Source organism: Phodopus roborovskii, unplaced genomic scaffold, assembly GCF_943737965.1.
Source record: "Phodopus roborovskii unplaced genomic scaffold, PHOROB, whole genome shotgun sequence".
In the NCBI taxonomy this organism is placed as follows: Eukaryota; Metazoa; Chordata; class Mammalia; order Rodentia; family Cricetidae; genus Phodopus; species Phodopus roborovskii.
Window position 1 is genome coordinate 2,617,862 of NW_026126448.1, and position 12,017 is coordinate 2,629,878.

Sequence of the window (12,017 nt, forward strand, 5' to 3'; positions counted from 1 at the left end):
AATCCTCCCTGCTCCTACTTTGAACCTGCTTGGTTCCTCTGGGATCTGGTCCAAGTCCTTCCCACCATGGCTGCATCTGAAGGCTGCCTCCTCTTGCTTCCTCTTGTGACATCCTGGAGCTCAGGGCCAATCCGGGGCAGTTGGAATCCCTCCTCCTGTCCCTAGCCTTTGTAAAAGGACAGCTCTAATCTAATGGCAGCCACGTGTTATGATGAGTCACAGTTAAGAGCATCTGGGGCCCAGAGATGGTGGCCCATTAACTCTTAATGGGCCAGGGCTATCTGCTAGGAGAGCATGTAGGCTTCTGTAAACCCACCTTATGTCTAGGTGCATAGTGGACATCTGGGGACTGACCCCTCACTCTAAGAGACCAAAAGGAGGAGGGACTGAGTATGAGCTTTGGAGTTAGCAGAGCTGGGTTGCAGTTCCTACATGCCACTTACTGGAGTGGCTCAACACGGGTCACAAGGACTCAACTGCCCCAGTTTCCACATCTGGACAATGGCAATTGTAGGGATTGTTTGAGAGGGCCAACGTGAGCTGCCTGCTAGTGGTGAGCACTAACCTGTGTGATTTCCTGCCTTCTTTTCTTTTGCAAAACACCCCCACCCCGCCCCCCGTTGGACAAGTGGTTAGAATGAATGAATGTCCACGCCTGACTGCAGAGGCTAGGCTCTCTCTACTCATAGTCCAGCAAAGCGGCTGGACCGCGAGAGCTCAGGTGCGGGGCGCGGCGTGCCGGCAGCGGTGGCCTAGGGAAGGCGGAGAGTTTCCGGGTCCCAAGGGTGGAGGTGTCCGCAGCTGCGGTAGATGTCAGCGCCAAGGCTCTGAGGCCCCGGCCGCGCCGACCTTGAGCGCGGGGGTCTCACCTGGCCAGCGCCGGGGAGGGAAGGGAGGGGCGGGCGCTGAGCCGCGCGGGCGCGGCCATGGTCCCACTGCGCGGGTGGGCAGCCCGAGACCGGCCCGGCCACGCCGCCTTCCCCGCCCCCCCGGCGCGCCCCTCCCCGGCCGCCGCGTCGCGGGGATCCGGCCGCAGCACCTGGGCCGCGCCTGGCGTCAGGCGCGCGCAGCGATGACCACGGCCGGTGGCCCGGGCGCCCTGCCCGTGGGGTGAGTGGCCGAGGCAGCCTCGGGGCGCGGGCCATGCGGGGTGGATGCGGCGGGGCCTCCCAGGAGGAGCCCCAGGACCGCACTGCGGCTCCAGCTGCTGGGCAGCCCGCGCCCGGCTGCCTCCCGGGGACCCTAGCTCAGTCACTATCCCTCTGGGTCCCAACTCTCTCTCCTTCCTTGTGGAGTGTGCATCCGTGGGGTGGGCCTTGTTACAATCAACCCTCTTTACAGACGAGGAAACTGAGGCATAGTTCTTAAATAACTTATCTTCGATTATCCAGGAGGTGAGAGTGGGGAGTGAGATTTGAACACAATTCTGTCTGGTGGCATCCCCCTTAAGAGTTCTTTAGGGTGTTTGAAGGGCTCTAAGTGTGCTCAGGCCCGGGGTATTGGGTGTAGCAGGAACCTTGGCTGTCAAGGTGAGTATTGTCACTATCAACATGGCTGTCTTGGCCACCCCCACCCCCACCCCGCAGAAGTCACTGTCCCACCCCCTGCCTTGTCCCCAGGCACTGCCAGTTGCTGTCTGGAGACAATCAGCAGCTCTGCTGTTCCTCGGTCTCAGTGCTTGAGGCTAGTTGCTGGTCTCCCTGGTTGCTGGGAGGTTGCTGGGCAGATCCTGCTCAGGTGATCTGGGAGGGGTGCCTGCCCTACCTGGAGATCAGAACAGGGACAATATTTGCCAAGGGCCTGAGACCTGACAGGTGAACAGGGAGGAGAGGGGCCTGGTGCTACCAGCCAGCTGGAAGCCTCCCCAGGACTTGGAAGTTCAGTGCTCAGGGACACGGAGGCCTGGAGGAGAGCTACCCATGAAGTTTTCCCTTAATCATTTTCTATTGTATAACTTTGGTCAAGGCTTTCACCTCCCTGACTTCTGGTCCCTCCTTTGGAAAACACGAAGAGGCTGGGCTAGCTGTGCCCTCCCTGCTGAGGGTTGAAAGCCTCACATCTGGAGCTCAGCCTGGTAGTTTTCTGAGCAGCCCTGTCCAGCACCATCCTCCAGGACTAGAACAGAGGTTTTTCAGAAGGTAGACAGAGCAAGGCTCCCATCCACAAATCCCAGATTTCTTGTCTGAGAGCCACCCCGCCCCCCCCTTGTTCACACACCTACATCTGTGCTTCAGTCCCTGAAATGACCCGGGCTCCTCCAATGCTCACTAACCTTCCAGCAAGCACAAATCTCTAGCACAAACAGAACGGGTGTCTTGTATGCCTGTGAGGGCCCACCCTTAGTGGCTATACAGGTTCATCTGTCCATTCCTCTGCCCCAGTAAGTGTTATCCTGGCGGGTGTGAGGAGAGGAGGGCTGAAGTAGAAGCATGTCCCACCTCTATCATAGACTCTTACTTAGTCACTGAGCAAACACTCAGATCTTGTCTAGGTCTAACTCTGGGAAAAATGGTCAAGCCTCAGATTTCTACCATAGAACAGTAATTTCCTGGAAGTGGGGATATGGTGGGTTGAGACAGGGTCTCGTGTAGTTCAAGCTACCCTGGCATTCTCTGTGCAGGCTGAGGATGACCCTGAATTCCTGATGTTTCCATCTCTCCCTCCCACAAGGTGGGACTACAGGCATATACCTCCCATTTCCAACTAAAAAGTTATGAACTGTTTTTAAGGCTTCATAAGATATGATAAATTATTTAATTATATATATATATATATATATATAGAGGGGGGGGGAGTCCAGAAGAAGGCAGCAGGTGCCCTGTAGCTGGAGCTACAGGCAGTTATGAGCCACTGATGTGGGTCCTCTGTGAGAGCAGCATACACTAACCACTAAGCCATCTCTCCAGCTCCTATGGTAAATAATATAATGGACTTCCATGTTCTTGCCATCCTGTGTTGCTAGATATTAACCCCGTGCCAACATACTTTATTCTCTATTTAAGAGAGAAAAGTCTTGTTGGGGTTGCAAAGTCCTCCTAGAGATTGCCTCCTGCCTTCCCTCTCCAGAGAGAATTACCAGCCTGAATCTTGGGTTTTTATTCTCCTGCTAAGGATAGGAAAATCTAAAAAAATCCAGTTTGGGGACAGGGAATGGTTTGTGCTTATTTTCTGGTATTCTGTAAATGGAACCACGCAGCACACACCCTTCTGTGGTTTCCTTCTCTAAAATTTGGGTTTGTGAGGTTTGCCTCCTTGGTCCCACATGATGGTCCCCTCACCCTGACATCTCCTTAGTCACCCTGTGTAAAGACTCCATTTGTTTACTCACCCTTGCTAGACATTGAGGTGGTTCCCTGTGTCCTGCTACTCAAACACAGCATATCCCTGTCAGCTGTCTTTTGCACGTAAGGAGTGTGCCTCTGTGGCCCTCGTGGGTTACTGGCGTGCACCTGGTGCACACTCAAGCCTTCCCCTCCCTCTCTTCTTCCTCTTCCCTACCTCTCTTTGTTTCCTTCTGACAGGATCTCACTACATAGTCTTTGCCTGGCCTTAGACTCCAGATCCTTCTACTCCAGCCTTCCTGAGTGCAGGGACTATAGGAGTGTGTCACCACACCTGGCTTGTTCTGTTACCAAATCAGTCCTACTTGATGAGAGAAAAGAATGGGGGGGGGGGATGGTGATGGCACACAGCCCTTTAGGCAGGAGGATCTCTGTAAGTCCAAGGCCAGCCTGGTCTACAGAGTGAGTTCCAGGACTGCCAGAGCTGTTACACAAAGAAACTCTGTTTCAAAAAACAAAAGCAAACCAACAACAACAAAAAAGAACAACCAGTAATATTCATGAGTACTTCCCACCTCTGTCTTTCTTCCCAACCCTGGGGCATAGGTATCATTAAGCCCATTGTATTGACAAGGAAATAGAGGCTTATAAGGTTGAAGAACTTTCTCCTGGCTGGGGTGGAGCTCAGTTGGTAGAGCACTTGTCTAGCATGCACTGAGCCCTGGGCTTGGTTCCCTAGCATCAAATAAAGCTGGGCATGGTGGAACACACCTGCAATCCTAGCACTTGGGAGGTGGGGGCAGATCAAAAGCTCAAGCTCATCCTTGCTACATGGTGAGTTCCAGGCCAGCCTCAGATATAAGAGACCTAGACCAGTCTCAAGAGACAAAAACACAAAGCCTTTACCAAATGATCAAGTAACTGCCGAGCCACAGTCTGACCAATGCTGTCTGCTTTCAAAACTAAGAGGCTATGCCATGTAGTACTGAGTGTGCGTAACTAAGGGCCTCAGGAGCGTGGGGCTTTGGATGAAACCTCTCGACCGTATCTGAAACTTAGAAAGGTTGATTCAGAAGCCACAACTCCTCATAGATACACACTGTATTCTTCGAACTAGAGTCCCATACTGCCAAAGGGCAGAGCAGAGATTACAATCCAGAGCCAGCTCCAGTCCGCTCCCCGAGTGACTAGTCTCCTGGCTGAGGTTAGGGTCAGGAGTTAACTTGATCTGAGGGGCTCCCAGTCACCTTGTCACCAGTCCTGCCCCTGAGACAAGGCATTAGATCAAGCCCATGACACAGGGAGATGGGAAGGAAAGGGGAGTAGCCTGGCAACCCCTCCTCCCCTCCCTCCCAACTTGCTTCTCACTGAGGCCTCCTGTTGTACATGTATATGGCCGTGAGTGTGTAAGTGTCTAAATAGTCCTTTACCTCTATGCCTAAGACCCTGATGTAGGCCTCCATCCGTGTTCCATCCATCCTGCCCATCCCCATCCTTTACCCACACCTTAACGTCCTGAAGGCCACCATCAGTCACAGGGCATAAGTTAGGCAGAACAGGGTACCTTGGAACAGAAAGGCCTGGATGACAAGGGAACAGCCTGTGGAGACTTGGGGTCTCCATCACAGCCAGGGCAGAGGAAAGCTGCTGTGCTGTCTCTGCTCCTGCAGAAAACCCCTGGGAGGAGTGGCCACACTGCAGTGCCTTCACTCTTATCTGTCAAGTGTAGATAAGAGCTCAGCTGGGAGCAAAATAATACCACAGCCAATTTAGATAAAGCTTGAGTGACGATCTCTCGGTGGAGGGAGTGACTGTCAATGCTATTAATCCCATAGGGCCGATGTCCCCAGTCTTCCTGGACTCTCTGGCCAGGCCTTGCCTCCTCTCTCCATCTAGCAGACTTTCTGGAACCTGCTTCAGCCTGTCCAGCCATGGAACCATCTTGTGGTACTGCCAGCCTTTTAGATGCTCCGTTCCCTTTATGGTCCGTGCCGTGGGTTCGGTTCAGTGCCATCTGACTGAGATATCTTCCTGTGCCCAGGCTAAGTTAGGGGCTCTTCAGTCCCAATGATTTTACCGGTCACAGCCCTGTTAACCGCGGCTGTCACTGCTCTGCCTGCTCGGGAACCTTCAGAAGACTGAGCTCCTCGAGGATAAGGTTCCAGACTGGGTTCCCAGAACCCAGACTGAGCATCAACTAAGAGAGAGTTTAGTGTGGTGGGAGGGATGACAGAAAAAAAATGGGTTCAGGGCTGTCAGTAGCAGAAGGGGGAGGAGGGTCGCTGTGTACCTACCTCACTTTAGCTAAGCCAAAGAGGTGCTCGGGCCCCAGGGGAGCAATCAGGCTGTGTGCCTTTCTCATTTCTCCTTGGGATAGGGTGAGGGGTAGGTAGGGTATCGGCAAGAATGAGAGGCAGGCTTTTCCCCTACACTTGATGGATATGAGCGATCTGATCCCTTGAGGTTAAGCAATGGATACCAACTTAGGCAGAAACCCAGATCAGAACCCAGCCCTTGGCTCTGTGGTCTTGGCCAAGTCACTTCACCTCTGTGTCTCCGTTTCCTCATCTGCAGTGTGTATAACGCCATGTCACTGGGCACGTTGAGACTACACATTAGGAATGCCATTGAGTACTCGTGGTACTATGCTTGCAGAGATGAATGGGTTGGACGCTGGTTGCTAGGCTGTTCCCGGAACACAAAGGAAGGCAGACATGTCAAGCCTCAGGAGAAGAGGCCAGCCCACTTTGGGTGGGGCCATTTATGACCAAGTAAAGGAAATGGGTCTCTTCTGTCAGAGACATGAGAAGCCATGATGGATTTGAAGTTACATGGCCAGACCTGTGCGTTCAAAAGGAATCTGTGGCTATCAAGACAGGGCTGGGTTAGAGGGTTAGTGTTTCCAATAGCCTGCCTTCCCAGAACAATTACCTGGGCCTGGGTGGGTCACATCAGGCATCCTCTAAGATGCTCTCCTGAGCTCCTTGACAGCCACAGGTCTTCTCCAGTGGTAGGAGCTGGAGTGTGACTGGAAACAAGCTGTAGCCATTGAAGTCTGAGACCTTTCAGACTCAGAAACCTCCTCCAGTCACTCAAGGCAGGGAGGTGAGGATGTGGGCTTGCACTGTGTGAAGACTCAAAACTCAGCCTCCTTCCGCTCCACTTAAACAGCAGCCCCTGGGGGGTCCAGCCTCAGTGAATAGGAGGAGGCTTGACTGGAAAGAATCTGCCAGTGGAGAGAATAGTTCCCAAAAAATGGCAAACATCAGTTGATTTTCCTGAAAGAGCTTGTTTTTTAAATTCACATTTCCTTTGAGGGCCTAGAATCCATAAAGTAGAATAGGGATTTTTCTTTTTTGTTTGTTTTTGTTTTGTTTTCAGTGTCAGGGTGGTAGCACTCAGGGAACCTGGCCAAAATCAACAGAGTCCTTTCTGAAGGGCTCATCCCTTCAGAAAGGGGTCCTCATCCCACGGTCCCTTTGGGATTGTTCCAGTGTGAGTTACAGATAAAAGTACAAAACACACAAGGAAACAAGCCACCGTGAGTGAGAGGCACCAGAAACAATCAGTAGCAGAATTAGTTTCTCTGAGGATCTAAAATGCTAAAATAATATGTAGCTAGGGTTGTGTTTAAAATGTTTGAAGAATTTGAAGCCAAACCCGAAACAAAAACCTGGGAACCAATGGCTGTCTAAAATAACCATTCAGATTCAAAGGAAGAATCTAGTGGAAACGAAAAGCACACTCAACATGAAAAACCCAGCAAGCAACTAGCAAACTCCACACATGAAGAGGAGCTAGTGTAATAAAACCCTGAAAAAGGAGCAGGGAGCTGAGTGTTAGGAGGGTCCCTAAAGGAAGTTCTCAGCCTGTAACCCCAGTACTTAGGAGGCTGGGGCAGGAGGGCTGAGCGAGTGTTTGAGGCCAGCTTGGATTGCTATCTTAGTCTCTTTCTTCTTTAGGTTTGTTTTATCGATACCGATGCCTTGCCGACATGTATATGTGTGCCCCACATGTGTGCTTAGTGCCTGCAGAAGTCACAGGGGGACATCTCATCCCTGGAAGTGGAGTTATGGATGGTTGTAAGCCATCATGCGGGTGCTGGGAATTGAGCCATGGTCCCCTGCAGGAGCAACAGTGCTCTAAACTGCTGAGCCACCTCTCCGGGCCCTGTCCTAGTTTCTTTACCTGTGACTGTGATAAAGTAACTCTGATAAAAGCAATATCAGAAAGGGATTATTCTGGGCCTACAGTTCCTGCGAGATGCTGTCCGTCATGCTGGGCAAAGTGGTAGCAGGAGCAGGAAGCTGGCTGCTCACATTGCATCTGTGCTTAGGAAGCAGAGCTGGACTGCAAAGCCTGAAGGCCCCCCCCCCCCGCCCCAGTAGCCCACTTCCCTTAGGAAAACCTCATCTCCTAATGGTTCCACCTCCCTAATCAGCACCACCAGCTAGGGACTGTGTTCAGACAAGAGCCCATGGGTGACATTTCACATTCAAACAACAATAGCTACATTGTAAGACCCTATTTTAAAACACAAACAAGGGCAGGCAGGATGGCTCAGCAGGTAAAGGATGCTTGCTGCCAAGTCTGACAATCTGAGTTCGATTCCTGTGACACACAAGTTGTGAGCTGATCTGCATACATGGTGTATCTCTCTATCACCTTGGAAAGGGTCTTTGTTATTTAAAACACAGGTACAAAAACCCACCGCCAATAAGCAAATGCAGAACAAAAGAGAGAAGGGCGTCTTATGGGACATGAAATGAGGTATTAAGGGGGCTAAGAGACTGGGTAGGAGGTCACAGAGGAGAGGGGACTTTCCTGGCAGACTTGGGTTACCATGACGGCAGCTTGGCCCAGAAACCTGCAGGCAGGTGGGTGAGAGACGGAGCCCAGTGAAAGGGGTGGATCAAAGATGGCTGTCAGGCTCCTGGCTTGAGAAACTGGGTGGAGAGGTGTTGCTCATTAATGTGGCAAGGCTGAGAGGGAACAGGCTGGGGAGTAGGTGCAACAGGCAAGCTTTGAATGCTTCTCAGTTCACCTGGGAAGACCTGCTGGCCGGCCGGCCTCAGAGTATGTGTGGGGCTTGGCCTGAGTGGAAATTTTTTCTCTTTGATAGGGTTTGAAAATCAGGATTTTCTTCAGCAGGACGGCAAGCTTCTATAAGAACCTGCTTTCAAGGGCACACCTTTAATCCCAGCACCCAGGCAGGTGGATCTCTGTGGGTCCCAGGCCATTCTGATCTACATAAAGGGTTCCAGGATAGCCAGGGCTAATAGTGAGACCCTGTCTCAAAAACTATACCACCGTCTTTCATTCAAATCAGGCTCTTGGATAAGAGGCATTTTCATTTTTCAGAAGGGAAAGCTGATACCTAGGAAAGTCCCAGCCTTAGGCTTCATTTGTTTATTAACTCATTCATTCATTCACTCACTCATGGATTTGTTAGGAGCCTGCTTTGTACCAGACACTAGGGCTGGGGATACAGAAGGATACAAGCAAGATTCCTGGTTTTTTTTTTTTTTTTTTTTTTTTTTTTTTTAGAAACTTGTATTTTAGTGGAGGGAGACAGGAGACAGACAATACTTTAAATATATGAATAGGATGCTGAGAGCTGTAGGGGAACTTGAGGTCCAGAAGAGGGCCAGGTATGTAGATGCCATCGGGAAGGTGACAAGTATGGAAGGCTTTGGAATGCTCATCTAGAACCATTGCCTTCCGTGGCCCATTGTGACAGTGTCAGTTCTAGAGTGAGGTCAGTAAGAACCCGGAGAAGAAACACCCAAAGGGACAGAGTGGGATTGGTGTTGGGCGGTGCCCCTCAGGGCCCAATGGGTCAGAAGGGCCACAAGGATTCCCTTTACACCTGTGAAGGGTAAGAAACATTCATTCTTATGGCTTCCTTGCTCCCCACCCTCAGCCCATCCCCACCCTGCCATCGAGTCTCAGATGACACCTTCCCTTCTTCCACCAAGGGGGGCACTGAGAGGTGGGTGTAAAGGGTCCCTGCGTCCCAGCATGGGCAGCCCAGAGGAGGCCTAGTTGTCAGGTCGACCAGGCCAGTGAGTGAGACTCCGCGAGTTGCATGTCTGTGTCTTTGCTCAGGTCTCCTGTGAGCAGCCTCCATGAGGCCCTGGACCAGTGCATGACAGCCCTGGACCTCTTCCTCACCAACCAGTTCTCAGAAGCACTCAGCTACCTCAAACCCAGGTGAGCTTAAGGGGATGGACATGGACTAGAGGAGCCCGTGAGTACATTACACTTTTGGGTCATGACCCCTGGAAAGTCTCATCCAAATGGCTGTCATCCCTTCCACAGCCTGCAAAGAGCCAGATGGTTTCCACAGTCATTGGGAGCTGGTGATGTTCTATTTCCATTCCAGTCCACTGGGGGGGGGGGGGGAGGCAGGGTCTTCCAATCTACTCTACCTTCCCCTTTTAGAACCATTCACTGCGCCTTAGGGTAGTGATAAGGGCTGCACTTTAAGGCATTTCTCCAGTGTTCGCTGTTGGGTTGCTTGTTTAGTTTTGAGACGGGGTCTCCAAGCCAACCTCTGAGTTGAGATCCTCCTATCTCCACCTCCCAAATGCTAGGAATCCCAGCATGCACCACCAGGCCTGACATACAATTTCTACCTCCACTTCTTTTCAGTTTTTAAAACTGAGGTATAATGTGGGTACCATAAAATTCACTTTTAATAAAAAAAAAATGTGTGTGTGTGTGTGTGTGTGTATGTGTGTCTATAAGTTAGAGAATAACTCTAGGGAGTCACGTCTCTTGTTTCACCGTGTGGGACCCTAGGATCAAACTTGGGTTCTCAGGCCCTGTATTGCTGAGCCATCTCACTAACCCAAAAGTCAATATTTTGTCATTTTAAAAACCTCATCTCTTAGTAGATAAGAATGTAGCTTTCACTGGATGTGGTGGTGCACACCTATAATCCCAGTACTTGGGAGGCAGAGGCAGGTGGATCGGTGGATCTCTGTGAGTTTCAGGACAGCCAGGATAACACAGAAAGATCCTTTCTAAAAAGAAAAGAATTTAGCTTTCTTACCCAGATATGATGGTGTGCACCCTTCACCCCAGTACTTGGGAGGTAGAGATAGAAAGTTCGAGAGTTCAAAGTTATCCTCTTTTACAGAACAAATTCAGGGCCATCCTGGGCTACATGAGGTCTTTATCTTGAAAACCAAAACCAAAGTAATTTAGCTTTCATACCCACATGCCCCTCTTACTGCATTACAATATTTAGTCAAATTACTAATTGATATTATTACATCCTTATAATTAGTGTGTCACTTATACCATTGTCAACACACACACACACATACACACACACACACACACACACACACAAACCCACAGCTCCCAGTGTTTATTTTGGTGCATTTGAGTGACCATGTCCTGGGAGCACAGATTTAGGTTTTACCCCAATTTCCATGTTCCAGTACAGAAGCAGTCTCCTGAAGTTTTTTTTTTTTTTTAGTTTTTACAGAACAGAGAAAGTCACAAATCAAGGCAAGTGTAGAATACATTGGTGGGTACATCAGAGAGATGGGTAGAACAAGATGAGGGGGTCTTTATTACAGTCTCAGGATGCTCTTGGCCTTCTTAGCTTCTGGATTGGTAGGAGCTAGTAGTATGCTAAGGTCACAGATCCCAAAAGGTTTATCTACCAGTCACAAGATGTTAGTTTTGACACAGAGATGGGCAGGGATGGCTGTAGCCCTCAAGACCCAAGACATTCCAGTTGATCCACAGCACTGGAATTCTAATCAGCTGCAGGCACAGCTCCATTTCAGGAGTGGTCCTTCGTAATAATTGCTCATTGTCACGATGAGTCGTGTTTGATGAGCTGGATGACATTTCCTTGCTAGAGTTGTTAGTGGTCTTGGTCTCTCATTTCCTAGTTTGTTTTCCTTTACACTTAGCTCTTTGTAACTCTCCACAGGGTGACCCCATCCCAAGTTCTCCCCAGAGGTTCTACATACCAAGGAAGCTGTGAGCCCTGCTTTCTCCAGAACCTTTTGAGGGGAGGCAAGTGCTTCCTGGCCTTGTCCAACTGTCCCTTCCAGCCCCAGCCCCTTCTGCATCACATTTCTGACCTCATGTTGCCTCTGTTTTACCAGAGCATGACTTCTAGAGGTTTCCTAACAAAGAGTTGCTTGGAGATTTTTTTTTCTGTCAGAAGTGTGAAGGCATCATTCACCTACTCCCCAGAACCTACTAAAGCTGTTGTGCTAGCTAGTTTTATGTCAGCTTGACATAAGCTAGAGAGGGAGCCTCCACTGGAAAAAAAAACGCCTCCATAAGATCATGCTGCAGGGCTTTTTCTTAATTAAAGACTGATGTGGAGAGCCTAGTCCACTGTGGGTGGAGCCACCCCTGGGCTGGTGGTCCTGGGTTCTAGAAGAAAGCAGGCTGAGAAAGCCATGAGGAACAAGCCAGTAACCGGCACCCCTCCATGGCCTCTGCATCAGCTCCTGCCTCCAGGTTCCTGTCCTGACTTCCTTCAAGAGATGGACATCGATGTGGAAGTGTGAGCCAAATAAACCCTTTCTTTCCCAAGTTGCTTTTGGTCATGGTGTTTCACCACAGCAATAGCGATTTTGACTAAGACAGTGGAGTCCTAGTTCTTACTCCACGTGTGATCTTTTCTGTCACCTTCTCAGACATGTTTCAGGTCTCCTACAACTCCTGTCTGTCCAGGTTTCAGAGCAGCGGGCTGGGATA

The 12,017-nt window shown here is 50.4% G+C and overlaps 1 protein-coding gene across 4 annotated transcripts in view; it reads left to right on the forward strand.

The window, feature by feature from the left end:
* Nucleotides 1-12,017, forward strand: part of Ttc39a (tetratricopeptide repeat domain 39A) — a 50,012-nt gene that overhangs the window by 10,586 nt on the left and 27,409 nt on the right. For 2 of the 4 annotated variants that reach the window (XM_051188450.1, XM_051188447.1), the window contains exon 2: nt 9,390-9,494. In XM_051188450.1, the coding sequence (XP_051044407.1) occupies nt 9,390-9,494 (105 nt within the window). Of the gene's footprint in view, nt 1-960; nt 1,111-9,074; nt 9,160-9,389; nt 9,495-12,017 lie in introns of those variants that run through there. The other 2 variants (XM_051188449.1, XM_051188448.1) reach the window with 2 other exon arrangements.